This window comes from Nerophis ophidion, linkage group LG07, assembly GCF_033978795.1.
Source record: "Nerophis ophidion isolate RoL-2023_Sa linkage group LG07, RoL_Noph_v1.0, whole genome shotgun sequence".
NCBI lineage: Eukaryota > Metazoa > Chordata > Actinopteri > Syngnathiformes > Syngnathidae > Nerophis > Nerophis ophidion.
In genome coordinates this window covers 1,351,322-1,369,179 of record NC_084617.1, presented here as the reverse complement: position 1 = coordinate 1,369,179, position 17,858 = coordinate 1,351,322, and the positions used below count along the sequence as shown (strand labels likewise).

At 43.6% G+C, this 17,858-nt stretch overlaps 1 protein-coding gene across 3 annotated transcripts in view; it reads left to right on the top strand.

Annotated features, from left to right (window-relative positions):
- Positions 1 to 16,154, top strand: part of LOC133555770 (hemicentin-1-like) — a 66,982-nt gene extending 50,828 nt beyond the window's left edge. For 2 of the 3 annotated variants that reach the window (XM_061905115.1, XM_061905114.1), the window contains exons 11-12: positions 5,989 to 6,225; positions 10,301 to 12,534. In XM_061905115.1, coding sequence (XP_061761099.1) covers positions 5,989 to 6,225; positions 10,301 to 10,503 — 440 coding nt within the window. In that variant the 3' untranslated portion in view covers positions 10,504 to 12,534. Of the gene's footprint in view, positions 1 to 5,988; positions 6,226 to 10,300; positions 12,535 to 15,498 lie in introns of those variants that run through there. The other variant, XM_061905116.1, reaches the window with a different exon arrangement.
- The last annotated feature ends 1,704 nt before the right edge of the window (positions 16,155 to 17,858 follow it).

Below are 17,858 nucleotides of genomic sequence, written 5' to 3'. Positions count from 1 at the left end.
CCCACTGTGAGACCCCCTTTTCTTAACACACACTGTGAGACCCCCTTTTCTTAACACCCACTGTGAGACCCCCTTTTCTTAACACACACTGTGAGACCCCCTTTTCTTAACACCCAATGTGAGACCCCCTTTTCTTAACACCCAATGTGAGACCCCCTTTTCTTAACACCCACTGTGAGACCCCCTTTTCTTAACACCCACTGTGAGACCCCCTTTTCTTAACACACACTGTGAGACCCCCTTTTCTTAACACACACTGTGAGACCCCCTTTTCTTAACACACACTGTGAGACCCCCTTTTCTTAACACACACTGTGAGACCCCCTTTTCTTAACACACACTGTGAGACCCCCTTTATTAACACCCACTGTGAGACCCCCTTTTCTTAACACCCACTGTGAGACCCCCTTTTCTTAACACACACTGTGAGACCCCCTTTTCTTAACACCCACTGTGAGACCCCCTTTTCTTAACACCCAATGTGAGACCCCCTTTCTTAACACCCACTGTGAGACCCCCTTTTCTTAACACACACTGTGAGACCCCCTTTTATTAACACACACTGTGAGACCCCCTTTATTAAAACACACTGTGAGACCCCTTTTCTTAACACCCACCGTGAGACCCCCTTTTCTTAACACACACTGTGAGACCCCCTTTTCTTAACACCCAATGTGAGACCCCCTTTTCTTAACACCCAATGTGAGACCCCCTTTTCTTAACACCCACTGTGAGACCCCCTTTTCTTAACACCCACTGTGAGACCCCCTTTTCTTAACACACACTGTGAGACCCCCTTTTCTTAACACCCACTGTGAGACCCCCTTTATTAACACACACTGTGAGACCCCCTTTTCTTAACACCCACTGTGAGACCCCCTTTTCTTAACACCCAATGTGAGACCCCCTTTCTTAACACCCACTGTGAGACCCCCTTTATTAACACACACTGTGAGACCCCCTTTATTAACACACACTGTCAGACCCCCTTTTCTTAACACACACTGTGAGACCCCCTTTTCTTAACACACACTGTGAGACCCCCTTTCTTAACACCCACTGTGAGACCCCCTTTTCTTAACACACAATGTGAGACCCCCTTTTCTTAACACCCACTGTGAGACCCCCTTTATTAACACACACTGTGAGACCCCCTTTATTAACACACACTGTGAGACCCCCTTTATTAACACACACTGTGAGACCCTTTTCTTAACACACACTGTGAGACCCCCTTTTCTTAACACCCAATGTGAGACCCCCTTTCTTAACACCCACTGTGAGACCCCCTTTATTAACACACACTGTGAGACCCCCTTTATTAACACCCACTGTGAGACCCCCTTTTCTTAACACCCACTGTGAGACCCCCTTTCTTAACACCCACTGTGAGACCCCCTTTTCTTAACACCCACTGTGAGACCCCTTTTCTTAACACCCACTGTGAGACCCCTTTTCTTAACACCCACTGTGAGACCCCTTTTCTTAACACCCACTGTGAGACCCCCTTTTCTTAACACACACTGTGATACCCCCTTTTCTTAACACCCACTGTGAGACCCCCTTTTCTTAACACACACTGTGAGACCCCCTTTTCTTAACACCCAATGTGAGACCCCCTTTTCTTAACACCCAATGTGAGACCCCCTTTCTTAACACCCACTGTGAGACCCCCTTTTCTTAACACCCAATGTGAGACCCCCTTTCTTAACACCCACTGTGAGACCCCCTTTTCTTAACACCCACTGTGAGACCCCCTTTCTTAACACCCACTGTGAGACCCCCTTTTCTTAACACCCACTGTGAGACCCCCTTTCTTAACACCCACTGTGAGACCCCCTTTTCTTAACACCCAATGTGAGACCTCCTTTATTAACACCCACTGTGAGACCCCCTTTATTAACCCACACTGTGAGACCCCCTTTTCTTAACACCCAATGTGAGACCCCCTTTATTAACACCCACTGTGAGACCCCCTTTTCTTAACACCCACTGTGAGACCCCCTTTATTAACACACACTGTGAGACCCCCTTTTCTTAACACCCACTGTGAGACCCCCTTTATTAACACCCACTGTGAGACCCCCTTTTCTTAACACCCACTGTGAGACCCCCTTTCTTAACACCCACTGTGAGACCCCCTTTATTAACACCCACTGTGAGACCCCCTTTATTAACACCCACTGTGAGACCCCCTTTATTAACACACACTGTGAGACCCCCTTTATTAACACCCACTGTGAGACCCCCTTTATTAACACACACTGTGAGACCCCTTTAATTAACACACACTGTGAAACCCCCTTTATTAACACCCAATGTGAGACCCCCTTTCTTAACACCCACTGTGAGACCCCCTTTTCTTAACACCCACTGTGAGACCCCCTTTATTAACACACACTGTGAGACCCCCTTTATTAACACCCACTGTGAGACCCCCTTTTCTTAACACCCACTGTGGGACCCCCTTTCTTAACACCCACTGTGAGACCCCCTTTTCTTAACACCCACTGTGAGACCCCCTTTCTTAACACCCAATGTGAGACCCCCTTTATTAACACCCACTGTGAGACCCCCTTTTCTTAACACCCAATGTGAGACCTCCTTTATTAACACCCACTGTGAAACCCCCTTTTCTTAACACCCACTGTGAGACCCCCTTTATTAACACACACTGTGAGACCCCCTTTTCTTAACACCCAATGTGAGACCCCCTTTATTAACACCCACTGTGAGACCCCCTTTTCTTAACACCCAATGTGAGACCTCCTTTATTAACACCCACTGTGAGACCCCCTTTATTAACACACACTGTGAGACCCCCTTTTCTTAACACCCACTGTGAGACCCCTTTTATTAACACACACTGTGAAACCCCCTTTATTAACACACACTGTGAGACCCCCTTTTCTTAACACCCACTGTGAGACCCCCTTTTATTAACACACACTGTGAAACCCCCTTTATTAACACACACTGTGAGACCCCCTTTTCTTAACACACACTGTGAGACCCCCTTTTCTTAACACCCACTGTGAGACCCCCTTTTCTTAACACCCACTGTGAGACCCCCTTTCTTAACACCCACTGTGAGACCCCCTTTATTAACACCCACTGTGAGACCCCCTTTATTAACACCCACTGTGAGACCCCCTTTATTAACACACACTGTGAGACCCCCTTTATTAACACCCACTGTGAGACCCCCTTTATTAACACACACTGTGAGACCCCTTTTATTAACACACACTGTGAAACCCCCTTTATTAACACCCAATGTGAGACCCCCTTTCTTAACACCCACTGTGAGACCCCCTTTTCTTAACACCCACTGTGAGACCCCCTTTTCTTAACACCCACTGTGAGACCCCCTTTATTAACACACACTGTGAGACCCCCTTTATTAACACCCACTGTGAGACCCCCTTTTCTTAACACCCACTGTGAGACCCCCTTTCTTAACACCCAATGTGAGACCCCCTTTATTAACACCCACTGTGAGACCCCCTTTTCTTAACACCCAATGTGAGACCTCCTTTATTAACACCCACTGTGAGACCCCCTTTTCTTAACACCCACTGTGAGACCCCCTTTATTAACACACACTGTGAGACCCCCTTTTCTTAACACCCAATGTGAGACCCCCTTTATTAACACCCACTGTGAGACCCCCTTTTCTTAACACCCACTGTGAGACCCCCTTTATTAACACACACTGTGAGACCCCCTTTTCTTAACACCCAATGTGAGACCTCCTTTATTAACACCCACTGTGAGACCCCCTTTATTAACACACACTGTGAGACCCCCTTTTCTTAACACCCACTGTGAGACCCCTTTTATTAACACACACTGTGAAACCCCCTTTATTAACACCCACTGTGAGACCCCCTTTTCTTAACACACACTGTGAGACCCCCTTTTCTTAACACCCACTGTGAGACCCCTTTTATTAACACCCACTGTGAAACCCCCTTTATTAACACCCACTGTGAGACCCCCTTTTCTTAACACCCAATGTGAGACCTCCTTTATTAACACCCACTGTGAGACCCCCTTTTATTAACACACACTGTGAAACCCCCTTTATTAACACACACTGTGAGACCCCCTTTTCTTAACACACACTGTGAGACCCCCTTTTCTTAACACCCACTGTGAGACCCCCTTTTCTTAACACCCACTGTGAGACCCCCTTTCTTAACACCCACTGTGAGACCCCCTTTATTAACACCCACTGTGAGACCCCCTTTATTAACACCCACTGTGAGACCCCCTTTATTAACACACACTGTGAGACCCCCTTTATTAACACCCACTGTGAGACCCCCTTTATTAACACACACTGTGAGACCCCTTTTATTAACACACACTGTGAAACCCCCTTTATTAACACCCAATGTGAGACCCCCTTTCTTAACACCCACTGTGAGACCCCCTTTTCTTAACACCCACTGTGAGACCCCCTTTTCTTAACACCCACTGTGAGACCCCCTTTATTAACACACACTGTGAGACCCCCTTTATTAACACCCACTGTGAGACCCCCTTTTCTTAACACCCACTGTGAGACCCCCTTTCTTAACACCCACTGTGAGACCCCCTTTTCTTAACACCCACTGTGAGACCCCCTTTCTTAACACCCAATGTGAGACCCCCTTTATTAACACCCACTGTGAGACCCCCTTTTCTTAACACCCAATGTGAGACCTCCTTTATTAACACCCACTGTGAGACCCCCTTTTCTTAACACCCACTGTGAGACCCCCTTTATTAACACACACTGTGAGACCCCCTTTTCTTAACACCCAATGTGAGACCCCCTTTATTAACACCCACTGTGAGACCCCCTTTTCTTAACACCCACTGTGAGACCCCCTTTTATTAACACACACTGTGAAACCCCCTTTATTAACACACACTGTGAGACCCCCTTTTCTTAACACACACTGTGAGACCCCCTTTTCTTAACACCCACTGTGAGACCCCCTTTTCTTAACACCCACTGTGAGACCCCCTTTCTTAACACCCACTGTGAGACCCCCTTTATTAACACCCACTGTGAGACCCCCTTTATTAACACCCACTGTGAGACCCCCTTTATTAACACCCACTGTGAGACCCCCTTTATTAACACACACTGTGAGACCCCTTTTATTAACACACACTGTGAAACCCCCTTTATTAACACCCAATGTGAGACCCCCTTTCTTAACACCCACTGTGAGACCCCCTTTTCTTAACACCCACTGTGAGACCCCCTTTTCTTAACACCCACTGTGAGACCCCCTTTATTAACACACACTGTGAGACCCCCTTTATTAACACCCACTGTGAGACCCCCTTTTCTTAACACCCACTGTGAGACCCCCTTTCTTAACACCCAATGTGAGACCCCCTTTATTAACACCCACTGTGAGACCCCCTTTTCTTAACACCCAATGTGAGACCCCCTTTATTAACACCCACTGTGAGACCCCCTTTTCTTAACACCCACTGTGAGACCCCCTTTATTAACACACACTGTGAGACCCCCTTTTCTTAACACCCAATGTGAGACCTCCTTTATTAACACCCACTGTGAGACCCCCTTTATTAACACACACTGTGAGACCCCCTTTTCTTAACACCCACTGTGAGACCCCTTTTATTAACACACACTGTGAAACCCCCTTTATTAACACCCACTGTGAGACCCCCTTTTCTTAACACACACTGTGAGACCCCCTTTTCTTAACACCCACTGTGAGACCCCCTTTTCTTAACACCCACTGTGAGACCCCCTTTTCTTAACACCCACTGTGAGACCCCCTTTATTAACACCCACTGTGAGACCCCCTTTATTAACACCCAATGTGAGACCCCCTTTATTAACACCCACTGTGAGACCCCCTTTATTAACACCCACTGTGAGAGCCCCTTCTAAGACACAGTGCAACTATGAATGGGCGTGTCCTTGCCTTACTGGGCGTGGCCTGTGTGTGACAGACAAGCCCGTCATCAACACCACCAAACTGCCCACGGTGGTGCCGCTGTTCCGAGGTTACCCCGAGGAGTTGGTGTGCGAGGCGGACGGCCAGCCAGCGCCACAGATCGAGTGGATCCACGCTGCAGATGCTCGTGTGTCGGGGGGGAACATCACGGTCAGGGAGGCGGGCCTCTACACCTGCAGGGCCTCTAATTACCTGGACATGGTCTCCTATCAGGTGGAAGTCATTCCAAAAGGTAAGACGACACATGTTTTACTCTCCTGCGCTCTTATTTTGGTGGCACTTCCTGATGTGTTGGCGTTGCCTTCAAGCACTTTTCCCCTCACTTCTCACCTGCTGGTGATGAAGACTACCATATTTCCTTGAATTGCCGCCAGGTATATAGTATGCACCTGCCTAGAATTACTGCCGGGTCAAACTTGTCACGTCACGAGTAGGGATGATGTTTGATAAGAAGTGATCGAGTTCGAGCCTATTATTGAATCCTCCTATAGAACAGATTCATTATCGATTCTCTTATCGAGTCCAGATAGGTTGTTGTACATGGGAAAAAAGCAATATTTGGTTCAACAAAATCTTACTTTTGATATATAAGAAAAAAATAAAATCTAATAAATGTTGACTGTTACCGCCCTAAAAAAATAAAATCTAATAAATAAATATTGACTGCTGTTACCCAAAGTATATTAAGTGGGATATTTCAGAAAAACAAATATATAAAGTAACACAAAAACAACCTGTCTCTGTGATCACTATAGCTGTATAAATAATAATATAGTGTTAAATAACATCAGTCCCATGGGCACAAAACTGAAAATAATACAGCACTTCTGCTACTATTTGACATAGCTGTTTGTTATGATGCTTTGACATTTTTGCACTTTATTTCTTTATTGAAAGAAAATTCTATGAAGAGAAAAGTTGTTTGCAAATGTGGTTACAATGCTAAAATATGAAAAGTTAAAGCTAAAAAAAAGAAATACACTTTATTGAGTTAACATGATTTCTTTATGAGCTAGGGAATATAACGACTACACTACCCAGCATGCAACGGGAGTGACGGGCATGCCCCGAAAAGTGTTGTTGCATGTCGTCAGCCGGCAGTAAAGGTCAAGAACTCAGCCAACACGCCTCCTCTGCATTATTTATAATTAGACTGACAACACATATACAGTGTGGGTTTGCTTTGTTGACAAGGACAGATAAACATAAGTTAAAAAAGGGGGATATGTTGTATATTTATGTATGTGCTGCAGTTGCTTTAAGAACATTGTTGCGACAGTTGCCGTAAAGGAGGTGCGTTGCTAGCCTGGTTGCTATGTTTCCGCTTGGTGGTGAAAGTGTTGCTCATGTGTTTGAACCCTGCTCAAATCTCTCAGGAAAGTTATTCATTGGATTATGTCTTTTGTTTGGAACTTTGTTACACCTTGGAGCGCTTTTTCCCGTCCGTTGTTTTCCTGCTTTCGCTATCTGCACCTAAAGACTGAGCTACGTGACGTCCTTTCTTGTCATGTCTCACCGAGCATTTCTGGTCGGGACGGATTCCAATAAAGAACCTACTCTTCTTCTTTACTATAGTGGTCTCGATAACGGGTACCGGTTATCAAAAAGGGGTTCGAGTCCGAGGACTCGGTTCTTTTCTTATCAAACAACCAGAAAACCAGGTTCAAGTATCATCCCTAGTCACGAGTGACACTTCACCTGTCATCATTTTCAAAATGGAGGAGGCTGATTTCAATCATTTGAAATCGCATAAAGGGAAGAAGATTAAGAGTTATTCAGTAGGATTTAAGGTCCAAGCTATTGAATATGCTAAAAAGAACAGTAAGCAGCTATGTTTTATTAATATACCGTAGCTGCGTGTGTCAAATATGAGTCATTAAATGACTCCCGCCTCCTGGTGGTAGAGGGCGCTAGTGATCCTTCTTGTGACTACTCGGCTGCAGAAGAAGTGACAACAAGCAGCAAGAGTGAGCAGCGATCCTTTATTTTTTCCTCTCTCTTGCACTTTTAACATGGAGGATTACATATCTAAAATAAAACAGTTTTCTAAACTGGACTTTCAATCGAAGCAGGAGGTAATAAAGGAAGATCTCCATCGAGACGGAGAGACTTTTAAAACTGAAGAAAGATAAGGAAGACTTCTTTGAACAAGTTATTGATGCTTTTGATCAGAAGGAGCTGCACATGGACTTCATTTATAAGTAAAGGTAAGACCATAATAATGTTTTTTTTCATGATGGTATCCTTACATCACACTCAAATTTATAAACGCAGGCCTAAATTTACCGCATGCCTTTGGTAAACGCCGTAGTGAGAAGAGGTTTTAAATGAATAAGTGCCCCGGCGGCTATTCAAGGAAATACGGTGTTCAAGTTGACTTTCAGCCACCATTCTTGGTTTGGAGATGATAGTCACTCATGTGGCTTTTGCTTTGTTTTGCTCCACCTCCTTTAGAAAGTATATTAGTTACTTTACTGATTAGTTGATTTTAAACGTAACTAAGTTACTTTATTAGTTACATTCAGGGTTGCAGCTATCGACATTACCTACCCGCCGCAACATAAAAATGACAAGCGGTTTTGCCAATAATCTCTTTGTTTAACATCAACGACTGCACTTAAGATAAACACCTGCTCAGTGGCCTAGTGGTTAGAGTGTCCGCCCTGGGGTGGCTAGGTTGTGAGTTCAAACCCCGGCTGAGTCATACCAAAGACTATAAAAATGGGAGTCATTACCTCCCTGCTTGGCACTCAGCATCAAGGCTTGGAATTGGGGGTTAAATCACCAAAAATAATTCCCGGGCGCGGCACCGCTGCTGCTCGCTGCTCCCCTCACCTCCCAGGGGTGATGCGTTAAATGCAGAGGACACATTTCACCACACCTAGTGTGTGTGTGACTATCATTGCTACTTTAACTTTACTCTGAAAAGTACTGGTTCCCCCTTCTTTTTTTGTCACGGGCCTGACGGTGTGTCATCATGTCATGACTTTGCTGCTTTTACCAGCAGAGGAGCATGTTGGGCAGCGCACACACACTGAGTACTTGCAAGCACACACAGTGTGTATACAGAAAAGGGAGAATGGACGCATTTTGCTGTAAAAAGTCAAGATAAAGGTGAAGTTCTAACACTGAAACACCCTCAGGAAGAGCTGCTTTAAGACATGCAGCTAACATCCCTCCACAGTGTTTTAGCTACTTCTAAATCACTAATCCTGGTCTCCATGGCGACAAACAAAGTAGGTTTCTTACAAGTAGTGAAGTGTGTAGTGAAGCATGTTTAGCTATTCCTGGTCCTCCAGTGATAATGCACTGGAGGACCAGGAATAGCTAAACATGCTTCACTACCCAGCGTCACAATGTAAACAAACACCATGGGTGGATCTACACCTGACATCCACTGTAATGATACCAAGTACAGGAGTGTATGTAGTTCATACTACTATGATTACATCGATATTTTTTTATCGTCACAAAATCTTTTTTCCTTTTTTAAAAATGTATATAATGTTTATAAAGTCAGTAAATATGTCCCTGGACACATGAGGACTTTGAATATGACCAATGTATGATCCTGGAACTACTTGGTATCCACATGATCCATACCTAAATGTGTGGTATCATCCAAAACTAATGTCAAGTATCAAAGAAGAGAAGAATAAGTGATTATTACATTTGAACAGAAGTGTAGATAGAACATGTTAAAAGAGAAAACAGTGCGACACCTACCCTTTACATCAGTATTTCTTAACCATATTATTATTGGTTTCTTAGGTATTATATTTTATTGTATGATCCTGTAACTACTTGGTATCGACATGATCCATACCTAAATGTGTGGTATCATCCAAAACTATCAAGTATCAAAGAAGAGAAGAATAAGTGATTATTAGATAGAGCATGTTAAAAGAGAAAATAAGCAGATATTAACAGTAAATGAACAAGTAGATTAATAATCATTTTTTTACAGTTTGTCCCTCATAATGTGTATAAAATAATAGGTGTATAAATGACAGACTAATTAGGAGTCTTTGTTTGTTTACTTGCTACTAAAAGACAAGTTGTCTAGTATGTTCAACATTTTATTGAAGGACTAAATGACAATAATAAACATATGTTTCATCTACACTAAAGTTTCTTGGTAAATGAAAGCCAAAAATGAGATTTTTTGTGGTCAAAAAGTATGACAATACATAGCAAGACATCAGTATGGGGACAAGCTTTCTTTCTCTGGACTTGTGATTGGCCCAGTTTGCTCCTGGCATGAAAAAGGCTTTCATAAATGTTGAATTGTGTGTTTGCCCTGGCAGAGGACTACCTGCCCCTCATAGCCGGCTTTGTGGCGGCCACCGTGGTCATCATCTCCGTCATCTTCCTCTTCATCTACTCCATCTACTACAAGAACACCAAGATGCGGCGCTACAGCCTGAAAAACCCCAAAGTGGAGCTGCAGACGGGCCACGTGGCCCACAATGGTTGGGACCTGCAGTTCCCCATGACTAAGCTGTCCTAGTCCACAATGGTTGGGACCTGCAGTTCCCCATGACCAAGCTGTCCTAGTCCACAATGGTTGGGACCTGCAGTTCCCCATGACTAAGCTGTCCTAGTCCACAATGGTTGGGACCTGCAGTTCCCCATGACTAAGCTGTCCTAGTCCACAATGGCTGGGACCTGCAGTTCCCCATGACTAAGCTGTCCTAGTCCACAATGGTTGGGACCTGCAGTTCCCCATGACTAAGCTGTCCTAGTCCACAATGGTTGGGACCTGCAGTTCTCCATGACCAAGCTGTCCTAGTCCACAATGGTTGGGACCTGCAGTTCCCCATGACTAAGCTGTCCTAGTCCACAATGGTTGGGACCTGCAGTTCTCCATGACCAAGCTGTCCTAGTCCACAATGGTTGGGACCTGCAGTTCCCCATGACTAAGCTGTCCTAGTCCACAATGGTTGGGACCTGCAGTTCCCCATGACTAAGCTGTCCTAGTCCACAATGGTTGGGACCTGCAGTTCCCCATGACTAAGCTGTCCTAGTCCACAATGGTTGGGACCTGCAGTTCCCCATGACTAAGCTGTCCTAGTCCACAATGGTTGGGACCTGCAGTTCCCCATGACTAAGCTGTCCTAGTCCACAATGGTTGGGACCTGCAGTTCTCCATGACCAAGCTGTCCTAGTCCACAATGGTTGGGACCTGCAGTTCCCCATGACTAAGCTGTCCTAGTCCACAATGGTTGGGACCTGCAGTTCCCCATGACTAAGCTGTCCTAGTCCACAATGGTTGGGACCTGCAGTTCCCCATGACTAAGCTGTCCTAGTCCACAATGGTTGGGACCTGCAGTTCCCCATGACTAAGCTGTCCTAGTCCACAATGGTTGGGACCTGCAGTTCTCCATGACCAAGCTGTCCTAGTCCACAATGGTTGGGACCTGCAGTTCCCCATGACTAAGCTGTCCTAGTCCACAATGGTTGGGACCTGCAGTTCCCCATGACTAAGCTGTCCTAGTCCACAATGGTTGGGACCTGCAGTTCTCCATGACCAAGCTGTCCTAGTCCACAATGGTTGGGACCTGCAGTTCCCCATGACTAAGCTGTCCTAGTCCACAATGGTTGGGACCTGCAGTTCCCCATGACTAAGCTGTCCTAGTCCACAATGGTTGGGACCTGCAGTTCCCCATGACTAAGCTGTCCTAGTCCACAATGGTTGGGACCTGCAGTTCCCCATGACTAAGCTGTCCTAGTCCACAATGGTTGGGACCTGCAGTTCCCCATGACTAAGCTGTCCTAGTCCACAATGGTTGGGACCTGCAGTTCTCCATGACCAAGCTGTCCTAGTCCACAATGGTTGGGACCTGCAGTTCCCCATGACTAAGCTGTCCTAGTCCACAATGGTTGGGACCTGCAGTTCTCCATGACTAAGCTGTCCTAGTCCACAATGGCTGGGACCTGCAGTTCCCCATGACTAAGCTGTCCTAGTCCACAATGGTTGGGACCTGCAGTTCCCCATGACTAAGCTGTCCTAGTCCACAATGGTTGGGACCTGCAGTTCCCCATGACTAAACTGTCCTAGTCCACAATGGCTGGGACCTGCAGTTCCCCATGACTAAGCTGTCCTAGTCCACAATGGCTGGGACCTGCAGTTCCCCATGACTAAGCTGTCCTAGTCCACCTGGAGCTCAGCCTTTCTACTTCTAACAAGCACAAAGGGAATTTCAACTTCTCCAGCCTTTTTAAACCCGACACATTTAGGAAGCACTCTGCGCTTTTAAACTGAGGACTTGCACTACTTTCAGGTCTTGGAGGGAAAAGCTCATCTGCTGTGTGCTAATCACTGAGCCTTTTCCCCACCACTGTGCAGGTGTGTGCAGGTGTGTGCAGGTGTGTGCAGGTGTGGTGTGGGCCACACACTCCTCTCAAAGCTAACAACTCTTTGTATTGCTCAGCATGGCAAGAGGACTGCATTGTTTTTATTGATGTGTGTGAATATTGCTGTAAATATTTATGAAAGGATTTTAAATATATATATTATTAAAGATATGGCTTATTAGAACATGTGTTGAGTATTTGCAGAAACAATAACAGAAGAGCACTTTTCTTCCTGAAACATTGTTTGACAACTTTTGCTCTCACAGTTGTTCCCATAAGAAGAAGGCACATAGGAAGAGGAGTCAAACGTACAAACCTGGGATGAGTTTAAGTAACAAAATGAGAGAAACTGCTGTTCTAAATGTGTCCACTAGATGTCGCAACAGCAAGTCTTTGTATCTTTATGGATGATGCTACATATGTACAAAAAAAGCACATGACATACATACATACATACATACATACATACATACATACATACATACATACAGGGGTGTCAAACTTAAGGCTTGCAAACAGGTTTATTTGGCCCGCAGGATGACTTTGTCAAATATAAAAATGAGCCAAAATTTTTGGATGAAAGAAAGTGCTGTTCTAAATGTGTCCACTAGATGTCGCAATAACAATTCTTTGTATCTTTGTAGATGATGCTACATATGAAAATTAATTAACCTCATGACAATAGTGCACCAGTCGAGGCAAACTACATAAATATTAGGGGTGTGGGGAGAAATCTATTCGAATGTGTTGTGCGATTCAGGATCGATTTTCTTTTTTTCTTTTTTTAATTTATTTATTTTTTTAATCAATCCAACAAAACAATACACAGCAATACCATAATAATGCAATCCAATTCCAAAAGCAAAGCTGAGCCAGCAACACTCAGAACTGCAATAAACAGCAATTGAGAGGAGACACAAACACCACACAGAACAAAACAAAAGTAGTGAAACAAAGATGAATATTATCAACAACAGTATCCATCCATCCATTTTCTACCGCTTATTCCCTTTTGGGGTCGCGGGGGGCGCTGGTGCCTATCTCAGCTACAATCGTGCGGAAGGCAGGGTACACCCTGGACAAGTCGCCACCTCATCGCAGGGCCAACACAGATAGACAACATTCACACACTAGGGACCATTTAGTGTTGCCAATCAACCTATCCCCAGGTGCATGTCTTTGGAGGTGGGAGGGGCCTATCCCCAGGTGCATGTCTTTGGAGGTGGGAGGGGCCTATCCCCAGGTGCATGTCTTTGGAGGTGGGAGGGGCCTATCCCCAGGTGCATGTCTTTGGAGGTGGGAGGGGCCTATCCCCAGGTGCATGTCTTTGGAGGTGGGAGGGGCCTATCCCCAGGTGCATGTCTAAATATTAGTTATCATTTCAGCATAGCAGTGATTAAAAATCCCTCACTGACATTATCATTAGACATTTATAAAAATAATCAAAAAGAACAATAGTGTCACAGTGGCTTACACTTGCATGGCATCTCATAAGCTGGACAACACACTGTGTCCAATGTTTTCACAAAGATAAAATAAGTCTGATTTTTGCTTCCTTTAATAGTTCAAACAAATGTACATTATTGCAATCAGTTGATAAAACATTGTCCTTTACAATTATAAAAGTTTCTTTTTTTTAAATCTACTACTCTGCTAGCATGTGAGCAGACTGGGGTAGATCCTGCTGAAATCTAAGTATTGAATGAATACACAATCCTTTTCAATCAGGGAAATATATTTTTTGAATCGAAAATCGCTTTGAATGGAAAAAATCGATATATTATCGAATCGCGACCCCAAGAATTGATATTGAATCAAATCATGGGACACCCAAAGATTTACAGCCCTAATAATTAACATCCTGTAATTTGATTTTAATATTATTTTTTTATCTTCATAGATTGAAAATTAACATAGTTGACTGATGAACAACATTGCATAATTTATTCAGAAAGTATAAATAATGATAGAATACTATTATCTGCAACATCTAAGTGTAAAAATAATAAACATAATGATTTGTACAATTTCAGAATGTGCTTGTTCTATTTTTAAACAAAGAAAACAATCTGAAGTTGTCTTTAGTTTTAAGTTATCTTGCTGTGATTTTACCAGTCTGGCCCACTTGGGAGGACATTGTTCTCCATGTGGCCCCCATCTAAAGTGAGTTTGACACCCCTGTGTTAGAACTTCAGTCCAGGAAAATGATCAAATTACATAAATAACGTCCTGTAATTTGATTTTGATATTTTTGTCTAGATAGATTGAAAATGAATAACAATAAGTTGACTGATGAACATTATCGGGTAATTAAGTCAGAAAGTATAAATACCGACAAAGACAGAATACTATTTAAGTGTAGAAAAACAACATACGTTTTTGAACAAAGAAAACAATCTGAAGTTGTCTTTATTTTTAAATGATCGTGCTGTGATTTGACCACTTGGGAGTGGATTTTTCTCCATGTGGCCCCCATCTAAAATGACTTTGACACCCCTGATCTAAATGATGATTTAGATCAGGGGTGTCACACTTGTTTTGGTCAATTTACTGGTCGATCTACGTTCCCATCCTCACCTATGGTCATGAGATTTAGGTCATGACTGAAAGGATAAGATCACGGGTACAAGCGGCACAAATGAGTTTCCAGGTCTCTCCCTTAGAGATAGGGTGAGAAGCTCTGCCATCCGGGAGGAACTCAAAGTAAAGCCGCTGCTCCTCCACATGGAGAGGAGCCAGATGAGGTGGTTCGGGCATCTGGTCAGGATGCCACCTGAACGCCTCCCTAGGGGAGGTGTTTAGGACACGTCTGACCAGTCGGAGGCCACGGGGAAGACCCAGGACACGTTGGGAAGACTATGTCTCCCGGCTGGCCTGGGAACACCTCGGGATCCCCCGGGAGGAGCTGGACCAAGTGGTTGGGGAGAGGGAAGTCTGGGCTTCTCTGCTTAGGCTGCTGCCCCCGCGACCCGACCTCGGACAAGCGGAAGAAGATGGATGGATGGAATTTTGACAATACCACATAAGATATGTTTTAATTGCTGATGCAGGTTTATTGATGTTTTTTAAATGCACCAGAAAATAAACCATTTTGTACACTGTTGTAGTGTTTCAATACCCAGTTGTGTGTAAATGTGTTTCTGTACAGTATTTCTCCAGCAATGGTCGTGTTGGGACATCAATGATGCTACGTGGCGCAGTGGGAGAGTGGTGGTGCGCAACCCGAGGGTCCCTGGTTCAATCCCCACCTAGTACCAACCTGGTCATGTCCGTTGTGTCCTTGAGCAAGACACTTCACCCTTGCTCCTGATGGGTGCTGGTTAGCGCCTTGCATGGCAGCTCCCTCCATCAGTGTGTGTGAATGTGGAAGTAGTGTCAAAGTGCTTTGAGTAAAAAAGCGCTATAGAAGTACAAGCCATTGATTATTGATTTATTTTGAGAGGTGATCAATGAAGTCGGACATAACTGAGGCCTCGGTGGGGAAGGCACGGCCCTCCACTGGTAAAACATGGTAATAACAACAAGTGTGGATTTTAACCGTGAAAAGAAACGCTCAGTTGACAGAATGTTAGTGTAATAAATAAAAAAAAGTGTTTTTTTATTTATTTAAAGTTAATATGCTGTAAAAAAATAAAAAAAACACCATATATTTAACCCCTAAAATCAACAGTAAACAATTTGATGGTTAAGTTGCTTTGAAATCTTAGTTCAAGCAGATATCTTCAGCATTTACAGTTTGGAAAGTATGAGTATACAATATTTGTTGCAATATTGATTAATATTAAAGTTGGAAAAAATGTGCAATTTCACGCAGTTCGTACACTTTTTCCTGTCCGAACAGAGAGAACAAATACATTTTGTGCATAAAAATATCGACCTTGTTGACGCATCTTTTCTGCAGGCCTTCAGGGTCCAGATCTAATGATGCCCTGAGTTTCAGCCTCAAAGTGCTTTGAGTACATGGAAGGTCCGGAAGTGCTTTACCACTACAACCCATTTACCATTGAATCCCAAATGTCTCAAAGGGCTGCTCAGGCCACCTCCCTGAGATCCCGACTACATTAAATCATTGTTTCTTTAGTGTCTATGCTGCCTTCAATGCCGTCGGGCAAAATGAAATATGGACAGTTAACTCGTCAGAAGACGGTTTTCTTCCTCTCTCTCCGTATGAGCCACACTGCATCTAAAGCAGGGGTGTCCAAACTTTTTCCACTGAGGGCCGCACACTGAATAATCAAAGCAAGCGGGGGCCATTTATTTTAAAAACCAATACAATACATGTATCAAAAATATACATTTAGGCCTCCACTCAGGCTTGATTTTGGTAAAAATAAAATGTTAAAAATGTGTCATTATTCAGTATTATTATATTTATTATTATTCAAGTTTTAAATCTCGAGATCAACATTAGGTCTATCTGTCAATATGACGTTTTTAAAGATTTAAGTTGTATGCTCTTTTTGTCAAAGAAAACCATGTTTTTTTATGGAAAAAACCCACAAAATCTGCAATATTTTCACCCAATAAAAATTTTAAGTTGAATATTTGAGATTATATAATAATTGGAACAGAAAAAAAAACACTGATCCAAAAGGGTCCTACTCATTAAAGTGTTGAAAAATAAATTACTTTTTTTTTTTACTGTTTACTTTTAACACAATTGTCTCGTGATCAACTTCAGATCTATTCGTCGATTATAGGTTTTTTTTTGTTTATGTTTTTTGATTGTTCGTTTTATGCCATTCTTTTAAAAAAAACAGTGCCGTTTTTTACATGACAAACACAAAATATGCAACATTTGCCCCCCAAAATATCTCAAAGTGGACATAATTGGAGCCTTGAATTGGTCAATAATTCATAATTGTTTATGATTCACTATTTTTTTTTGTAAAGAAAGAAACAGCCTGCATGGCAGCTTTGTGTTGTTCGAGTAAACATTGCAACATGTTCTTCTTACATTTCACCTCTTTGCTCTTTTATACCACTTTTTATTCTTTTCAATAGTATTTTTAAAATGTGCTGTGGAGCCGTTAAAAAATGACCCCCGGGCCGCACTTTGGACACTCCTGATCTAAATGAGGTAAGACTTTAGAGTTAATACACTCATAGTTTCAATTATTTATTGAATTTCAAGTCTTTCCTCGCGGCGTCTTGAACTAACCTGCAATTCAATCATTTCTACGGCATGACTGAGTTGTCTAGCTCCGTCTTTGGGCAAGAAGGACGTTTCTTCACCTTGTGGAACTTTTCAACTTTGCTCAATCTTTCCGGCGATGGACGAGTCATTGACGTCTATGTCGCCACTGTTCACTTCCCGTGACACGACGCTGGAATATCCCAGCATTGTTTGGGACACCTGAACGCAGCAAACTTTCAGTCCATGTCGCCACTGTTCACTTCCCGTGACACGACGCTGGAATATCCCAGCATTGTTTGGGACACCTGAACGCAGCAAACTTTCAGTCCATGTCGCCACTGCCCACTTTCCGTGACACGACGCTGGAATAT